The 18,844-nt window shown below is 49.9% G+C and overlaps 4 protein-coding genes across 4 annotated transcripts; 2 read left to right on the top strand and 2 right to left on the bottom strand.

Annotated features, from left to right (window-relative positions):
* Positions 1-1,478: 1,478 nt before the first annotated feature.
* On the bottom strand, positions 1,479-3,013 carry PpBr36_05144 (uncharacterized protein; the record flags this gene model as incomplete). The annotated part of the gene is made up of 2 exons (XM_029892302.1): positions 2,929-3,013; positions 1,479-1,869 (listed from the first exon to the last, which is right to left on the bottom strand). Exon 2 carries the CDS (start codon positions 1,821-1,823, stop codon positions 1,479-1,481), a length of 345 nt encoding a protein of 114 aa, XP_029750312.1. The 5' UTR covers positions 1,824-1,869; positions 2,929-3,013.
* A 1,050-nt stretch (positions 3,014-4,063) lies between these two features.
* Positions 4,064-4,579, top strand: PpBr36_05143 (uncharacterized protein; the record flags this gene model as incomplete). The annotated part of the gene is made up of 3 exons (XM_029892301.1): positions 4,064-4,101; positions 4,219-4,369; positions 4,505-4,579. The coding sequence occupies 3 exons, from the start codon at positions 4,064-4,066 to the stop codon at positions 4,577-4,579; spliced, it is 264 nt and encodes an 87-aa protein (XP_029750311.1).
* Positions 4,580-6,023: 1,444 nt separating this feature from the next.
* Positions 6,024-11,496, top strand: PpBr36_05142 (uncharacterized protein; the record flags this gene model as incomplete). Its single annotated transcript, XM_029892300.1, has 2 exons — positions 6,024-7,254; positions 7,328-11,496. The coding sequence occupies 2 exons, from the start codon at positions 6,024-6,026 to the stop codon at positions 11,494-11,496; spliced, it is 5,400 nt and encodes a 1,799-aa protein (XP_029750310.1).
* Positions 11,497-13,786: 2,290 nt separating this feature from the next.
* PpBr36_05141 (uncharacterized protein) lies at positions 13,787-17,813 on the bottom strand (the record flags this gene model as incomplete). Its single annotated transcript, XM_029892299.1, has 2 exons — positions 13,787-15,830; positions 17,707-17,813. The coding sequence occupies 2 exons, from the start codon at positions 17,811-17,813 to the stop codon at positions 13,787-13,789; spliced, it is 2,151 nt and encodes a 716-aa protein (XP_029750309.1).
* Between the last annotated feature and the right edge of the window lie 1,031 nt (positions 17,814-18,844).

Genomic DNA, 18,844 nt, shown 5'->3' with positions numbered 1-18,844 from the left:
AGACATTAGGGTCTCATGAACCTTAACCGAACATAATATCCCCCATTGAAAACAGGTTACGAATAGTCTTTTCCGACGAAAGAAACAATGCGAAAAAAAAAAAACCCTCGGCAGGCGACAGAGAGAAGACATATTCTCAGGACATATCACGATCTTCCTTACGCTTTCCGTCCGTTGATGCGACTGGCTTGTTAGTTGTTACATACTGGGCTCCCGCTCTCGAGACAAACGACAAGCCGCGCCTGCGCTTTCGGCTCGGCTAGCTGCATGAGGCACGGTTTCTGGAGAGACACAAAAGAAAAGCCCCGAAAGCTGAGCGGGTGAGAAAGAGACATGGCCCCGGAGGGCGGACGGGACGGCATGGGCAATGCATACATACGCGGCTTACAACATCCTAATTCCCCCACCTTATTTGGTTCTGTTTGACTTTTTTTTTTTTTGCAGCATCTTTGTTTTATTTTATTCTTCTTTCCATATACAACTTTTCACCTATTCATTTTAGTCCTTGTCTTTTGAATATTTTTTTATATTTCTTTTTGGGGGTTTTCACGACTTTTGGAATTCCGGCCTTGCTTGTTAGGAGATGCTAACTGGCAAACATAAAAGAAAAAAAAAAGGGGGGGTTTGGTGGTGGACCGACAACAAAAAACCAAACAAAAGGGGAACAAAAACTCGTCAGGAAAGTGGAATTGCCTTCTTTTCCACCGCTGCACAGACATGATTATGGATGATAGAAAGGGGCGGGAAGAGAAGAGTATACGAGGTGATGTTATCTTTGTTAACTTCTTTTCTTCTTTCGATTTTATTCGCGCCCATCAATGTTACAAACGAATTTTCGCCTTTGATTTTTAATGGTTTATTTTTTGGGGGGTTGTTCTTTTTTTTTTAGTTTGTTTTCTCCTCTTATCCTTAACTTTTCTCTCTCTATCTTCTTCTCCTCGTCGCTTTCGTCTCTTAGAAGCTCTGGGGACGAAACAAAGAGATTTGGCCACACTGCCAGTCACTGAGCCACCGTACGGGCTCAGTGCACAAGTATAAAAGTCTATGCTGGGTGGACACATTTTGTGTTCCGTATCAATAAGCATTTTTTGTTGATTTACTTTTCGTTCTTCGCGTACTCATGAAGCATGTTTTCATGTGGTCGAATGTCAATTCCGGTTTGTGGAAGAGACCGAGAGGCGATGATGAAAACTCGAAGGAGCCATGGCTGAATCGGTCAAAAGCTCATACGCCAGGGGTAACAGGACAACACTATATTCTTTCATGTACTATATATTCGGCTATGCTACCCGAACATCTATCTCAATAATGTGGCAATCCTCAGGCTCTGAGAAAAAAACGGGTCCCATGACAACAAATACATTGAATGCGATCATGTATCGATGGCCCAAGGTCCTGCAGGCTTTCTGAATGAAACTGGACTTGCACAGAGGCTCTTTCTTGAGAGAGTCAAGAGTCCTCTAATCACTTCCAAAACCTCAAGCCTCCATATTCCAGATAAGCCACAATAAAGTAACGTATGCACCAAGACTCAAGGCGGCGAGTAGAGCAACGCTGTTCCCACTGGTGCGAAACTTCCTCTTGGTCAATGGTTGCCTTTCATGGTTGTCTCGACCACCAACGGCATGGGGAGCGGGGGATGTGTCACTGTCTGATACTTCCTCGTTGAAGAATTGTCGATTGCCCTCATGGCGTCGATACACGGCAACCAACAAGACGCAGAAACCGTAAACGGCAAATAGGGCCCCGATGGGGTAGAACTCGGATGTGAAGATCTTGAGGATGATGAGCGCGAAGCTGAACTGCGACAGGGCGGTCCGCATGTAGGCCCCCTCGTACGTCCTCTGAGCCGCACGGATCTCGACTAGCCTGGTTTTATTTTCGACGTCGTCATTTGCATCATGTCCACGGGTCAAGGGTATAAAAAGGGCAAAGGAACAGCAACTACATAGAGACTAAGATTACCGTGGCAGGGCGTATGATGAAGGTGCAAAAATAGCATTTCCTTGAAATTGCGCTCCCCACATGGATATGGTCAAGTTTGGTGATTGTTGATTGATGATTTACTGTATCGGGACAGGGAATCTGATTGGTAGGGCCGAGTACACTTGTGCTCCTGGGTGGTAAATGAGCATAAGACCAAGGTAGGCATCAGCAAGCTAGCGAACCGTTGGACATACACCCCTGCTACCCTTTCCCGCGTCTTTCTGGGCGTGCAGGAAAGCAGGACGACTTTTAGGTGTGTGCTTGTTTGTGAGCGGACTAGTCTTATGATTAGGTGCTGGTGGTTCAACTGGGCTTCCCTGGAAGAGATCTGAATATCTCGGTTCAATAGGTATCTTGCAGTGTGTGGTCACACTGGTATAGATTGGATTGCCTCGATTGGATCTTACTCGTGCCGGCGTGAAGCAAAAAAATATATGGCATTCCGTCTTTGAAAACATCGACCAAAAATGACATCACATCTGCTGTGCTCTGAGACTGAATGCAACAGAGAGGCGGGGAGGAAGTGCATCAACGCGGGGAGAACTAGAACTGGACTAGTAAACGGGCCTTTTTTTCAGCCTGGGCAAGCTTGCTTGCATGCACAGCTTTTCTTGAAGGAAGTGGATAGTTGGGAGTTGAAGATTTGACTTGAGAATATGATGCTGTTGCTGGCACTGACCAGAATACTTGTTACCAAAAAAAAAAGGCGGGGTGTATGTAAGCAGTTGAAGGCCGACTAGGATAGGGATTCGAAGTGAGGGGATGGGTAAAGCTGTTAGGTGTAGTTTGTGTGCACACTGGACAATTTTTTCACACAAAAAAAACCGGACTTGGTTCAGCTTGGAAAAAGGGAGATGGGGAAATCGATACGCCGCATCGACAAAAACGGCTATGAGCCAAAAGAGCCGGAGTAATGCGGTGTACCTGCGTGCGGAGACTTACTCTTCGGAGGTAAGGACAACGGACCGTGCCCGATGCAGCCGAAGATGAAGTTTATCCTCGGCGTGCGGATCGAATGCCTGCGGATTGATGTCGTCGGTATTTTGTCAGCTGCTTGCTCTTGTTTCAGTAGAGCCACCGGCCTGACCCTCGCCGTCGACGGGACAGAATGATCGCCCTCACAATTCCCATGACATTTGGGTGGGTCTCTTGACAATACGCACCCTGAGCATGGCTAAGACGAGGTTTGGGGGTCAAAGGGCCAGCAAACAATTAGGCAGATAGATGCCTTGCCGTCAACACCGTCTAACGGCTTAGTAACCAGTTGGTCCGGAACTTTGCTTTCCAGTGGTAGGTAGTACAACTAACTGTACCAGCCAAAACTGTTGATAGTTTGGTCCTCGGGTCCTTGTATGGTCGCCAAATAAGTCAGGCTGTAATCTCAAGGTCAGATGGAATTGATAGATGGTGTAAGTACCGCTGGTTTCAACAGTGGTAGTCAAGATAGGTAGGTAGACAGCTATACATGAACAATTGATTTATTTGTGTTGGAATGGTAATTGAAAGTTGAAGTACGATCCCGTCAAGCAAGAGACAGTTTGAACAGCAGTCGCTGAGTTTTTCGTTATGAGATTAAAGCCGGCACTATAAAAGCACCAAGGCCCTTGTTTTGATCTCAAGTATTGTCAAATTGGATAGCAATGTAGGTCGGGTGATTTGGCGCGACCTCTCCGGCCTAGCAATCGCGTTACAAGTCTATTGTCTTGAATGCTTGTACAGCAGGAACGCACGTGCCTTGAGTTACTCGCCTTGCTTGAATGCCTCAAAATCCAGGCGAAGATTTCCTCAACTATCATTGGCCGCTTGGAGCTGTGGATCCACGCTTTTGCAAGCATTCCATCGCAACTGCATCATCAAGCCGACGGGTTAGAGCATCTAGCATAACATACCTAGCCCAGGTACGAAGACGAATCTCGACACACCACGTCCCTCAACAACACCCGCAGCGCATCAATCGAGCTGCTGCTCACCGTTGAATCCGCATGTCAGCAAGCTTTTGCTGAAGTCAATCTGCCCCCAGTAGGCTACATCAAGCTTTATTGGTGATCCCGAGCGTCGCCGACAACTATCCGTCAAGATGAAGCCTCTCGTCAGTGCCATGCAAGCATGGTCTTGGTCAGTCGCCTTTGTTTCCCTTGATACCTAACAACATCGTCTTCGTCGCCTCGACCGGTGATGCACTATGACTTGTCCTCTCTTGCGTTAATGTTAACAAATCTCATTGTGCTCTAGCGTGGTCATCTCCATCTTCGCAATCCTCATCCTCTCGGTCCTCGGCATATTATTCAAGAACAACCACCATGAAATGGTTGGAGGTAAAGATGATCCTCAAAACGGCCCCGAGGTTGCCGGCACAATCTTCGTCGCTGTAATCATCTACTGCGTGAGTTGCCCCCGACCCAACCAACTTGTCTCTGGGATGGAAAAGCGACCGTTCATTGGTCTTCTGGACCGCACTCGTGCTCCAAACCACAGTCTTCCCTACAGAGTTTGAACACACGACTGACTGTTGCTGCAGGGCTTTTTGGTATTCTGTGGCTTGCAGGGCCTGATGCACGTTCGCGAGAGCCGAAGGGGAGCGATTGCACTATAAGGATGGACTCTCGCCACTAAAGTGAACGGCCATGCGGTGCCCCTGAAGAGTGTGTAAATATAGCCAGGTGGCCTATATGTTTTTTGTATCTTTTTTTTTTTCTTCTCTCATTTTTGACTTTGGGATTGGCGTTGATGGGACTCAGCTACCGTCCACCGGATAGCATTGCGCTGTTGTCTTTGTTCGGGCTGTGACAGTGAAGAAATAGTCTTGCTACAGATGAAATGGAATCCAGCAGCTCGAATAGCTGTTTGTCAGTAGCTTACATGTTCGGGTCGTGGCATTAAAATCCAAGTATATGCACGGCGGTTAGGGGTCAATATAAACGTAGTTGTACGCACCGATTCTTGGTTCCGGAATCGGCACCTCTTCAGCATCGATCCTGATATGTATGTCTGGCCCTGGATACCTGATATTTCTTTGTCCTGTTTTTGTTTGTCCCACGCCATTCGGTTGAACTCATAGATATCTTGTAGTTTTTGGAACACGTCCTACTATGATCCCCCAATTTTGTCTTGTCTTTTGTTAAAACATTGGTACGTTGGTTGTTGGGCAAGGAGCTGCCAACTGGAACTACAGTAGACCAGAGGGATCAGAGAAGGTAGGCAGCAAAGTGGGGCCGCTCATGCAGGCCGATTGCATGGGCTTCCTTAGCTTCTCTCTTCTCACTTCCTCACCCCGTTAGACCAGACGGGAACCCGAAACTCAACGGGGTTTTTAGGCAGCGATGCTAACTCAATTATCATGGAAACTTTTTTCGGTTTGTTGCCGCAATCTTTTCTGGCCGTACTGCCTAGAGCATTGACGGAAGTCACGCACTTTCGCGAGAGGTTCGCGTCAAGAAACCCCACAGTTCTAGGCAGCAACTGTGCTCAGCTCGACGCGACCGAGGTACATGGCTTTGTACTAGCGGTCAGGGTGAGCTGATCTACTCTCCTAGCCAAGGCAAGTTAGTCACTATCACCATGATCGTCTTCGATGCGTAACATGTACAAGACCCTGAATCCTGTTCTTCCCTCCGTTCGCTTGCTAGGTACCAGGTGGATAAGATAGGAAGACTTCATGTTCTTGTGTTGTGCCTAACGAGGGCATATCTCGTTCAGCTCAGCTCTTTGTCTTGAATGACCACCTCAGGTATTTAATTGACCAGTTCTCCCTGTCATTCCTCGAGCATTTTCTTATGCAAAGGACTCAGCCGTCCTCGAATCTCTTCTCGATTGCCTATCTACCTCCTCAATTTAGAGGCACGGGATCTTGCACAATCCAACACGACTTGTTCTGTCCTACTCTTTCGTTGGAATTGCCATTTCCGTCAGCTAGAAGCCATTCAATTTTCAACTGATTGTGTTCGTATCCATCCACTCGCACCTACCATTTTTGTCTTGCAACTGCGTCCCAGATTATCCCACTTTGGCGCCTGGCCGCTGTTCACAGGACCATCATTATGTCTTATACCAAGTTGCCTGCGACTCCAGTTCCACATGCGGAGCTCCCAGCCTACCTCGAAAAACACAACGAAACTCCTATGGTAGATCTCTTCAAACCATACCGGGTCTTCGAGAATGAGCTGAGGGCACTTTATGCCCAGGAACCCGACAATGAGGCACTCAAGGATCCTTACATCAACGTGCTGCCCCTCTTCGCCCCGAACATGCCAGAGATCAAGACCCGGGCCCGTAACTTGGAGTTGGAGTCTGCAGAGGAAAGGAGCAAGTACATCATGGCTCTGCCTGGTGACAAGCGCCGGCAGAACGGTTCTCCTGCAGTCGTGGATTCCGTCAAGCAGTTCCAGCACAACTTTGCTGTATTCTCTGAGACGTCTCTTCTTGACCTGAACTGGGACAACGTCGTTGTTGCTGGCTCTGCAGTCGTCAATTGTCTCTTGCCTGTGCCCCGTGAATTCAGCAGATCAAAACGAACGCTCAGGGAGTACTACCATGAGAAGCTGTGTCCTGCATCTGATGTGGACCTTTTCCTCTTCGGGCTGACCGAGGAGGAAGCCATTGAAAAGATCAAGGAAATCGAAGCTAGCGTCAAAGACTCTCTTCTCAGTGAATGCACCACAGTCAGGACCAAGCATGCCATAACTATATGCAGCCAATACCCGACCCGTCATATCCAGATTGTCCTCCGCATATACAAGTCCGTCTCGGAGATCCTCACCGGGTTTGACATCGATAGCTCCGGGGCAGCTTATGATGGCAAACAGGTCTACTGCACGCCGAGGGCACTACAGTCGTACATGACCCAGATCAATCACATCGACTTATCTCGTCGCAGCCCATCCTACGAGAACCGCCTATCAAAGTATAGCCATCGCAATTTCGAGGTGTACTGGCCAGATCTCGACAGGTCTCGTATTGATCCAACTATTTTCGAGCGCAACTTCCGCCGAATCCCTGGTCTAGCCAGACTTTTGGTTCTCGAACGTTTACCAACCTCATCTGCAAGGGATAATTACCTCGCTAAGCGCCGCGAGGAAAGGGGCAGGCCCGCACTTGAGCGCGACTTTTTATATGGTGGACTCAGGGCTAACATCAAGGATCGCCACGAGGATGAGGTTGCTGACTGGGTGAACGAGGAGGAAGTATCCAACTACCATACCTTCACCATCCCTTACGGTGTAAAATTTCATGCAAAAAAAATTGAAAAGCTCTGCTACACCAGAGACCTACGTAAGTATATCGCCGGGCAAAGCATCACTCTCCACCCAGCGATTATTAGACTCTGACAACTTCTATTCTCTAGTCCTTAACGCAGAGTGGAATCAGCCCAAAGATCGTGAAGTTTATCTCCATCGGCACCCTGCTTTCTTTGGGCGGGTTACTGATATCATTGAGGACTGCTGTGGTTTCTGCCCGACTCCACACACCGAGGAGGAGCTCGCCGTACATGAAGAGGAGAGCAAAATCTATGTCTCCGGTCGTATCTCGTTCATCAAGGACGACCCCGGAAGACAACAGATTGGCTCGTTCAACCCTCTCAGTGATGATGATTGGACAGAGATGGCCTATGTTGGAAATACTGCCAGTCTATGCCAGGCCATCGTGGACTTGGATGCCGAGCGTGTCGAAGATTGGCTTGCGCAAGAAGGCGCTGATGTAAACAAGAGGGATTACACTGGCCGCACACCGCTGCAGTTGGCCGTCACGAGCTCGACGGCCGAGATTGTTGCCTTGTTGATCAAGGCCGGAGCTCGTCTGATTGCAAGACTTGCTGATGGTCGCACAGCGCTACACCTCGCAGCTGCCAGGGGCGATGTGGAGATAGTAAAGATGCTTATGGACAAGAGCAATGAGAATGAGGCTGAGGAAGAGTTGAAGCGCGATCTTCGCCGCAAGTCAGCTGCGCCGACTTTGTCTGAACAAACAGAACCACGACCAGAACCGGAAGACAAAGATGAAGAGGAAGCTGGAGACAGTGACGGCGAGTCGCTAGAGCTTTTGAGCGACGAAGGCTCGGACGAGGATGATGAAGCGCATAGCATGGCCACCGGATCGTTTGTGAAAATCAAGCGCAAAGGTGGTGATTCAGACGCTCAAGACTTGATTCCTGAAGAAAAAAAGGACGACCCAGATATCTACGACGTCAACGTAATTGCATGGGATACCCCTTGCTCTGCTCTTCACCTTGCCATCGTCTCGGGTAACGATGAGGTCGTGAAGCTGCTATGCCAGCAGTACGGAGCAGACATGCTACTACCAGTCAAATACTTTGGCCATGATAACAAGCCTACAGCTGCGCTTCTCACACTTGTCATGGCGCTCAAGCTTCCCGACGAGAAAGCGAAAAACATGGTGAAGACTTTACTCAGTTTGGGGGCTACATCTGCGCAGGCCGATATGCATGGGTTCACCTGCTTCCACCAGTATGCAGAGGCGGGTGCTACAGAACTCATTGATCTTTTGAAGGAACTTGACCGCACTGGCGTCAACAAATCCATCAACCATGTGGCAGTTTTTCGCTACAGCGATTCGACCGGACCCCTGCAGTCGGCCATCAAGAACGGTGATACGGGACTGGTTTTACAGCTCCTTGAAGCTGGAGCTGCCCCTCAAATAGATTTTGAGACATGGCTCAAGGGCGCCAGGCAGTCTTCAGACTATAATCTTGTCAACGCTTCTGAAAGTGAAAAAGACTTCAGGCGTTTGACAGAGCAGCCAGTAATTCTTGCGGCCCTCTATGGACATCCGTTGATAATAACGGAGTTGCTCAGACATGGGGCGGACGTAAACAGCATCAGCGCGCAAAGTCAGGATCTGCTTGATCCTAATTCTTACAGCCGCACGTATAATTCGGGGCAGACCCTCTTGGATATTCTGCGCAAGCAGCTCGAAACCCTCCGCTCGTACAAGGGTGAAGAAACCCTCACCCCTGAACCATTGCCATTTTTGGGGGATGATAAAGCTCTCGATGGAGCCAAGCCCGGGTCCTGGAAGCATCTTGTTGTGACGAATGACATCGAGGCTGCCCGCCAAGAACACGCTGAGCGTGTAAAGATCTACAAGGCCTATACTCGCCAACTTGATGTTCTCGAAGGTCTCCAAGAGAAGAAGGCAGCCATTCTAAATCTTGTGCAAGCATTCGAACAAGCCGAGTCTACCGTCGTCGAAAAAGGTGGAAAGACCTTTTCTGAGCTCCACCCTGATATCCCAGCCGGCACGAGACAAGATTTCAACTTGTGGAATAGGGCGGATCATAACAAATACCCTCCATACGAGTTCAATCACGGATTTCACCCTGTCAAGGATATGACCCCGGTCCGAGAGGCGGCCTATGTCCAACTATTCGAGGCAGCCTGGGATGGAGACCTCGAGACTATTAAGCGCTTGACTCTTGGGAGCTGGGATGCCGATCAACGCGAAGCGCCATTGATGATATCGGTAAAGGATAAAAACCATGCCAATGTGTTTGGCCTCGCTTTTCTGCGTGGCCACTTGCATGTTGCTCAGGCCATTCTTGAGATCGCCCAGGCTCAATATGCACCCGAGGAGGCAACAACCACCAAGTTCACTATGAGGGATCCTGGGTATGACTCGGGTGGTTCCGAGAAATCGGTGGATGAGACGGACGAGCCTCGTATATATAAGCTCATTGTTGACGACAAGTTCACAATCGACAACATCGGGGAGATCTCCATGCAAGTCAAGAGTCAGATTAAGCCTTTGGATATGCTTGTTCAGGTAACCAGCCCTTTCCCTGTTGTGAACGACGAGGGCAAGGAGCAAAGGAATCTCTTGCTGCTTCTCTATGTTATCGCACAGAACGACTTGAATGGTCTCTCCTTCCTCCTCGAAACGGCGACACAGCTGTCTGAACGGAGACTCGACTCTGAAACTGAGATCACTCGCTTCTTTTCTTGCCCGGAACTTATCTGGGACCGGGCCATCGAGAAGGGACGCACGGAGTTACTGGCTGAGATCATCAAGACTACAGGTGCAGGTTTGCCATTGGAGGATTTAGTTAAGCGCAGTGGCGCTAAGATGATCGAAAAGCCCAAGAGTTACCAAGGCCTCACCGTGTACGGAAAGAAGAGAAAGGATTGGGCTACGGCGGGGAGGGATGTCATGAGAAAGACCCGAGAATCAAACACTCCACCACTGCTCACCGCGGCCTCCTGCGGCTCGATTGAGTCAGTTGAATGGTTTTTGAGCGACACACCACTGCGGCACTACCTGGAGTTTGCTAACAGTAAGGGAGCCCGCGATGATCCTCGGCTCAAGCACCTAGTGTCCACGGCTGGCGGGGTGGAGAGAGTCATCACCAGATGGATGGGCAACCAGAATGATCTTGTGATGCACGCTGCCATCATCGGCGGCCCCAAGGGCGAGAAGACGAAGAAGCTCGTTCAATACTTGATCCAGGCTTACCCTGCATCAATGACCACCAAATCCCGAGACGGCTACACACCTTTTTACCTAGCTTGTCTTCGCGGCAGGACAGACGTTGTGGAGCTCCTGGCTCCTCACTCTGACCAGACTGTCAAAGGACCACACTGGGAGAACATATTGCATGCTGTTCTGAAAGGATGCCCCACAGCTGATCAGCTCCGGCCAATGCTGGAACTCTTCGAGCCGGAACTCCGTAAAGCTATGTTCAAGGAGCGAAGTAGCTTGTCGGCCGAAGGACGAACTCCCCTTCATCAGTGGATAGCGACGGCTACCTGGAAGATGTGGGGAGCATCTTCGCCGCAATACAAAACACCAGAGGATTTGGTCGCGGTCCTGAAGTTGCTACTTGAGTACTCGGGTGGTGAGGAGCTCGCCATGTTGGACGGCACTGGTGACACGCCTCTGCACATGTTAATTTCAAGACAGGCTCCTTTGGAGAGCATCAAGCTGATTCTTGAGATGGATGCCAACCTGCTATTTCGCGAGAATGCAGTGGGAAGAACGCCTGCCGAGCTGGCGTATGATATCTTTATCGAAACGCGCATCGGTACGCACAAGAGCGTGAATGATCGTTTTCACTACAGCAATGCCCGATTCAATAGGCTCGATACTCTGATCAAGATGCGCCCATCGTTTTTCCTTCCGGAGCAGCAGGCCAAATTCAAGCAGCGGCGAATGCAAGACACGAGTTTTATGTACGGCCAAACCTCGGATGACCAGTGGCGCCAGTACCAGGGTCAGCGGGCAGCTGAGGACCGGGAGCGTGTAGAGGGCCTTCATCAGATGTGCCTCACCTACCCGAATGGTAAACGGCGGCTCGTGAGCCTGAACGAGGCCAATGACGTGGCACGGAGGCTCGGCGAGAGTTTCCAGTGGGGCCGGTACTACTCTGGGATGCCGAAGGGACATGACGACGACGCAGAAAGCGAGGCTGGGCAGGAGGAGAACAAGCCGTCGGAAGATTTTGTGCAGGAGAAGTATCACTTGATTCAGTCAAAGTGGTGGTCAAAGGATGACAGATATTGAGTTGGGTCGGTGTTCGGCCGTAGGTTTGCCTTGTTCAGAGTATGGTCTCAGGGGAAATTCCTAGTTTCTTGTTTTTGTTAATCATCTGCTCTCCGACCTATTCACTCTCGTCTTCTCGATTGACCCATTAGAATACCAATTTGTCACAATGGAAGGTATCTGATGTGTTGCCAACCCGAGATTAAAGTCATTCTTCCATTTCAGCTCCGTGATATCCAGGGCATTGATAGCACTAGGTCATTGGTCGAGCCCATAGACTTTTCCGCCTATTGAGAGCATCTGCCGCCTGTCGTCCCCCTACGACTGCGCACTGGTGTCCATCGCCGGGCTTGTTCCTCGTCAGGGCTGGGCACCCTGAACCAGCGCAAAGCCGGGATAGTAAGAACGTGCACGCCAGACAAAACCCTGCCGCCCCTCTTGGAGCCGCCAAACACGAATACCTCGTACATCCCTCCGGAACCCGAGGCTGACGCCCGGAGACAGGCCTGGTCCGGTCCGGTTCAGGAAGCGAGCCCGCTCTAAGGTCCAGCGCCGCCGGGCTCAGGATGATTTTCTTAACCCATACCGTATGGCACCGCGCCGCCGAGTGGGTAGCCAACGCCGTTGCAAGTCATCCAGGCGCCCCTTATTTCGTCCGCCGGATACGGCTGGGTTTCACCTGGCGTCCGTATCGACGCCGTCCCTCGGTAGCAGGCTTGCCCTATCCGGGGTATCCGGCGTGATGTTATCGTTCGTCCATTTTTTGTTCAGGGGGAAGACTTCACAAGAATGCTTTGTTAATGGAGGTTGTTTTTTTTTTTTTTTTTTTTTTTTTTTTTTTGGCACCGAGTTGTCTGGGGAACACCAAGAAGCATTTCCCTCTCACCGAGACTAGGATTCAAGATGCACAGTTCCTTGTCTGAAACAACCGCTTTCATCTCCGGAATTCCGAATTGATCGACATGTTACTCCCTCTACCAGGCATCCATCTACTCAAAGTCGTCCGGTAGAAGTAGTATCTACCTAAGCAGTCGCTGCAGTTGAATAGATATGGAAGGCCGCGTTGATTTTGCTGGTACTGCTCTAGATTAAAGACGGCAGAAACCAAACGATCAGGATCGAAACTAAACTGACGTCCCTTATAGAAAGCATGATTTTTTTACTCCTAGTTGCTTCTCTTTTAGTTGCTTTTTCTCTTGTATCTCGGCCGTGGGGGGCTGAAAAAAAGTAACAAATAAGCAAGCCACCGACGATTGCTTAATTTTTACTCTGACTCTTCTTACTTTCTCTTTCTTTTCCTTCTTGTTTTTTCTTTTTTTTTTTTCTATTTTAAAGGCACTGAAAGGACTCCTCGGCAACAAAAGCTCATTGATGCGCCATTGCAGGGGGGAGGGCTAAGGCATAGTAATCGCCACCACAGTTCTTCTCGAACAGCACCCATTAATGTGACAAGAAATGCCAATTTGGGCTGTGCTTTGTTTTCCTCACGTATGATTATTTTGGTCCATGATATCTCCCTCCTGAGATTGTTTGGCCAATTACCGACTCAAGTTGCCCGTTGAGCAGATCACGGCTGCTGCCGCAAAGGCAAATAAAAGGCAGAAGAAAAGTCGGAGTGCGGGAATGTACGTTTGACAGCTGGGCATCGGCATTCGAATACTTGGCACGTCAGCCACACACAGGGATCGTGATTATGAATGAAAACCTTTGTTATTAACCAAATCTAGTCAACACACATTTTCGGGGCAAAAGGTGGAGATATCTCCCAACTCTTATAGTTTCTAAACCAAAAAAAGAAAAAAAAGAAAAAGAAACAGCGACACAAGGTACTGATGGGTTATCAGTGCTGGCGAATTACAGTATCGAAGATTCCAAGAAAACAGAATGTCCATGCAAGTGGAGACTCGGACGAAGTAAATAAAGACGCCCTATCGAAGCGATGCTTTGGGGGGTATATGTGACATTACAAAAGAGAAAGATGTCCATGAAAACAAATATAGGCGACGAAATGGTCATGGGAAAAAATAAATAAAAAAATAAAAAAAACACCAAAGGCGGACCATAGTGGACGAAGAACGTCCCCTTGAAGAGATCTAGTCTGAATTACACATGTCCGTGTGTGATCAAGATAATGGCTTCTTGGCCTAAAAGTGGGGGATAAGAAGAGAAGAGGAACAACAAGGCGGGAGCTTGAAAGATACGCCCGCCGCAGCTTCATACAAGGGTATTGTCATGGGAATTCGTGGGTGAATAAAGGGCTTACAAGCCCACAGCTCCGTAAATGACCAAAGAGCAAGAGGGGGAGCTGAAATCAGACCAGTCCGGCAGCAACGAGCTCGGCAGTGATCTCCTCTCTGACCTTGCGGCACCAGTCCAATATGGCGTCCTCAAATGCCACCCAAACCTGAGGGCCGGCGTTGTCGTAAACAAGGGCCAGGGGATCGACGCCTTTGAGGTGGACCTCCCAGCGAAGCTCGGCGGCCTTGACCCAGTAGCGAATGTTGTCGGCGGAACGGTATGGCTTGGCCGTGTCTTGGTGGTACGAACCGATGGCACCGAAGCGTCGCTGCGACTTGTGCACGGCTCCGTTGTGCAGCCGGACCAAGAACTTGCCGTTCTGCATGGCGCGCAAAAATGGCGTTGGCACCGTTTGACTATCGAGCGGGGTATCGCGGTCTATGGGCTTCCATTCAGGTAAAATCTCTTCGTCCATCGTGGCGGTCGCTGTCGGTAGTAATTTTGCTGTTGATGATGAGGCGGCACCAGGGAACGAGGTAGTGGTCGGCGACGTCGTCTGGATCGGTGTGGTCATCCAAGTGCTCTGACCGGGAAACGAGCCGTTCCCGGCTAGCAGGGACTTGATAAAGGCATACTCGCGCTCGACGCGCTTCTCCAAGCTATCGGACCAACCGGCGTCCTTGAGCCAGGTCCAGCTGGCAACCTCTTTCCTCTCAGCAGCGACCATTTCGTCCTCACGACTCAGCATGTCTTTCAAACCGGCGACCCAGTCATCCATAGTAGCGAATTCGTCTTCACGTATGCCTCCGGCGAAGTTGCGCGAAGCCATGCGCTTTAGAGCGTCCATGACGGAAAGAAGCTCTGCGCGCACTGCCTTTTCCGACTTGATGGCGTCGAGCTTGTGTGGGTGCTCGTGGCTCGTGTAGTAGACCTTGGCTGCTCGAATCGCGAGCGTCATGACGTCGAGGATGTGCACGCCCTGGACCTCGAACCACCCTGGCGCCTTCTTAGAGGGTGTGCTGTTCTCCTTGTCTTCTGGGTCCTCAGCTTTGGACACATCCCTGCCTTCTTTGGCCTCATCGAGTGCCTTGGTGGCCGTTTCGAGGGCGCTCGTCAACTCTGCGCGCAGCTCGGACATGGAGGGCGGCTTAGGCACAGGTTTCTCGCGGTGGATATATGTGCTGGTAGTTGGCGGGAGCATGCCGTGCTCAGCCCCATCGTAATCCTCCGGGTCAGAAACATCATCGTCAAAGTACGCTTCGTCCCCCATGTGCTCCTCCCGGATAGGAGATTCGACGAGGCCAGTTTGTTGTGCGCCCAGATCTGGGCTACTGCCCATGGATGCATATGAAGAGTCTACATCTGACCCGCTGCCAGTCTTCTTGAAGACGGAGCTGTCCAATTGGGAAAAATCCAGGGTCTGTGCCTTTTGATTCCTCCTCCGACCGAGATTACCGCCCTTGCCGTCCAGAAGACCAGTCCTGGCAAAGTAGTACTGAAGATGTGTAATGCTACCCAGACTGAGGACGCTCTCTCGTTGGCGGGCGCTGGCAGCAAAGTCGGTTCCACAAGGACGCATGTAGCCGCGTCGGCGAGATGAGGAGCGCTGACCGGCGGGCCTATCCATGCTCATTGTCGAATAGCGACTGCCACTACAACTCCTCCGGCCACCCGTGTCGACTCCGAGCCCGCTAACATCGGAGAGACGAGAAGAAGAAGCAAAGCTTGCTGAAGAGTGGCGAGAGAAGTTGGACGTGTCGCTGGCTGCCCCGAGAGACTCGCGAGGACGCGAGCCGTCAGTAGTGGCGGACCCTTGTGAGGCCAGTGACGCAGTCGAGAGACAGCGGGACAGCTCTGGGCAGGCCCCTATAGCTCGGGTCGGGGCTATCTCGGGTGATGGTGAATCGCGGCGGAAGGTTGGGGGTTTATCCTGTGAGGCGGTGGCCATGGTTTCGGGCGGGTCGTTTGATGATGGAGGCGACAGTGACTGGTAGATCCAACCAGCTGTATGCAAAGAATGGACGGGGTCAGGTAGCTGGATATGAAACCGGGATGGAATTTGATTTGCGCAATCGTAGATAGCAAATCCGATATCGTTCAGGCGGACGCGGACAGGCCTGAGCTTTCACACTAGGTTCTAGGCTAGACTGGGGATGTGAGGTCGTATGTGATTGAAGATTGTCAAGAGAAAGCAATGGGGAGGCAACGGGTCCTTGGTGCCGTCTGCAGCGTCCACTTTAATCGAGATTAAGGTAAACGGTAGGTATGTGGGTTATACAGACAAGGTATAGTAGAAAGGCAACGGGCCGTCCTTGAAGCATGCAAGCAAGCAAGCAAGCAAGCCATCCCACAAACAAAACACACTCTCTGATTTTAAGTTGCCTAGGTTAAAGTAACCGTTTTGGTTGCATGGCGGCGAGTGGCGTAAATAAGCAAAAGACGATCAGAATTTACCCTCAATCCAAAAACTTAACTCAAAAATCAAGAAAGACCAGAAAACCAAAATGTACAAAAGCTTGTGATTCAAAGAGCGACGCAAGCCCAAAAAGAAAGAAAGAATTGAGCAGAAATTAACTGATTGACTGACTGACTTGACTGGGCTGAACAATGAGACGGTGCTGCACGGCCAAGTCGGAAAATGGAAAAATCCAGCTTCTACTGTAGGTCCAGGCCTAGGTAATTAATCCGTTTGTACCTTCCTGACATATCGCGTAATGCCGACTGACTGACTGACTGGTGGAACCCTTGCTACTTGCTTTGGCAAGGGACGCGTGAAACATCCATAGCCGGTTGGCCACCTGATAGGTGGAGGCTTCATCTTATTTCCCTTCGAGTGGCATTTTCATTTTGAATTTCGTAGGTATTACGAAAGTAACTACCTACCTGCTCTGGCTTGCTGTCAGTCAGCCACTTTCGTCTTTTGGGCTTTCCGCTAAGAGACCAATTCTAATCATCTATTTATTTAATGGACTAGCTGCAACGGTGGTGCACTTACAGAGTAAAGGTAAGTTCTGCTGTCACGGTGCAGAAACGACATTTGAGGCGTTTAAGCTACTTCATCGTGGGGTTTAGTTCGCAGCAACCCCTAGGCAACGTAGTCGTGCCGTTTTCTAACAAAACCACGACAACAAGCTCACTTGATTGGCCAGTCGCGAACCCGAATGCCTGGAATGGGGAACTACTACGTAGACTTTACTACGTTAAAAATACAGAGTACAGTAGGTGTACAGTAGTTCTAGACTACGCTAGAACTAGCCCTGATTTCTCGCTCGTGGTAGATAGTGGCGGGAGTCCGTGTCCTGCCATCCATCGACGTAGCATTGCATTATTGATTGCATTTTGCAGAAGCCACACAGCAATGTCAATGGGCAGGCACACATGCATATGTCAAATGCGTCAGGCATTGTGTACTATAGGGTAGCAAAGTTGGGATACCCGTACACGCGTTTGAAATCTATAAGAGCCGTTTAATCATTTATACTATCCCAACGGCCGCGCACACCTGGCCTGTACAGTACACAGTACACCATGGAGATTAAATCACGTATAATATAACCTGGAACCCCTGAATGCAACTCTAGACCTGGAAAGTGGTCTCTTGCGCCGAGAGGAGGGGTATGAATATGGGGGTTACCGTGGGACAGGTGTCATTCAGTGTCACCTGACTAAGGTACCTGGGCGTGGTTCGACAGCCTTGACTGAGTGGGTAGTCGGCTTCAAATCAAGTTTGATTTGACGGTACAAACTATTGTCACGGCTGAGTATTCCTCGCTAAACTCAACCTTGGATAATGGTCCACAATTTTCATTATCGTTTGATGAGCTGCTGGGTTTTTCTCGAGATCAAGTCCGTACAGACTGGCAATCCGAGATTCGAAGTTCAGAGGTTTGCAAGACATCATCTAGAGTTGTTAGTCTACATCTAGGTCTAGAAATTATTTACATAGCTCTTTTATTCTCATTGTGAAAGGGCAATCAAAAGATCCAAATCAACCTAGGTCGCCTCCACTGCATCCTTACCTCAGCACATAACCGGGCCCGAGACGCGATCTCAGAGTTCATACACACGCTACTTCCTATTCTTGGTCGTTTACGTTTCATCTTGGGCGCAGAACGGGTTGCGACAAGACATTAGAAGACTCTCTTGAATCCCGGAGAGGGCCCTACTCGAGCATTCGATCGGCAGCGCGACACATATAACCAGGGGAGGACCAGGTTGGCCGGGTCGATCGAGTGCCCAGAGGAGCAGACACAGATCAATCATCATCGATGTAATACCGTCGTGGTGCCGCTTGTGCAAGGTGATGTGCATTGCCATTTGTTGCGACTCGTCCCGTCGTAGTACCACGGCCTGCTTTTCCTCGTAGAGCTTGGCCGAAGAAGCCCAGTACACGGACATTGGCTTCGAGATTATTTTCCGAGACCCAGCAAACAAGTTGTGGCTACCGTGCTGCTTCCAATTAAAGTGCATTCGTTGCCGGCCAAGCACTTTTCGAAGCTCTCCCGCAGTTCTGAGACGCCGATATTCTGTAGGTCCTTTTCTTTCTCAACTTTCTTTGTCTACCTTCTCTTTTGTCCTCATTTACCTTATCTACCTCATGCCTGCCTAGGTTTTTCTTAGATACTTACTATTGATACAAATTGTTTTTGGTCTAGCTTCTTGCCAACCGCGCATACCTTCACCATACGTCACACTCTCACTTTTTTTTTTTTTTTTTGGTTTTATTTTAGCACTTCGCGCGCTTCCTTCGCAACGACTCACTTTCTTCTGGCTTGACTTTGCTAGCCTCGCCCCAGTCCTGCGCCAGCGCAAAGCGCCACGAGCTAGCCATCCTTTTTGAAAGAAAAAAATAAAATAAAATAAGAAGGATACAAAAAGCAGTGCCGGCTTGCCAACGCAGCAAAACTATTACTCACATTTATCCCTATCTGCTTTCCTCTTTCCAAGCAGACAATCCTCTTTTTGGACCAGTACATCCAATCCATTCGCCGAGTCCCCGAATTTTTCTGCAGCAAAGTGGAGCGCGTCCAGCAATCCGTCACTTCTCAAATCGTTTTCCTGCACGTGGAACGGTACGGCAGCGCCACAAGTAACAGAAGGAAACAGCGGTCGCTGGCGGTCAGACTCTGGG

The sequence above is a fragment of the Pyricularia pennisetigena genome, chromosome 6 (assembly GCF_004337985.1).
Source record: "Pyricularia pennisetigena strain Br36 chromosome 6, whole genome shotgun sequence".
Lineage (NCBI taxonomy): Eukaryota > Fungi > Ascomycota > Sordariomycetes > Magnaporthales > Pyriculariaceae > Pyricularia > Pyricularia pennisetigena.
The sequence above is the reverse complement of the archived record's forward strand: the minus strand, read 5'-3'. Positions and strand labels throughout refer to the sequence as shown.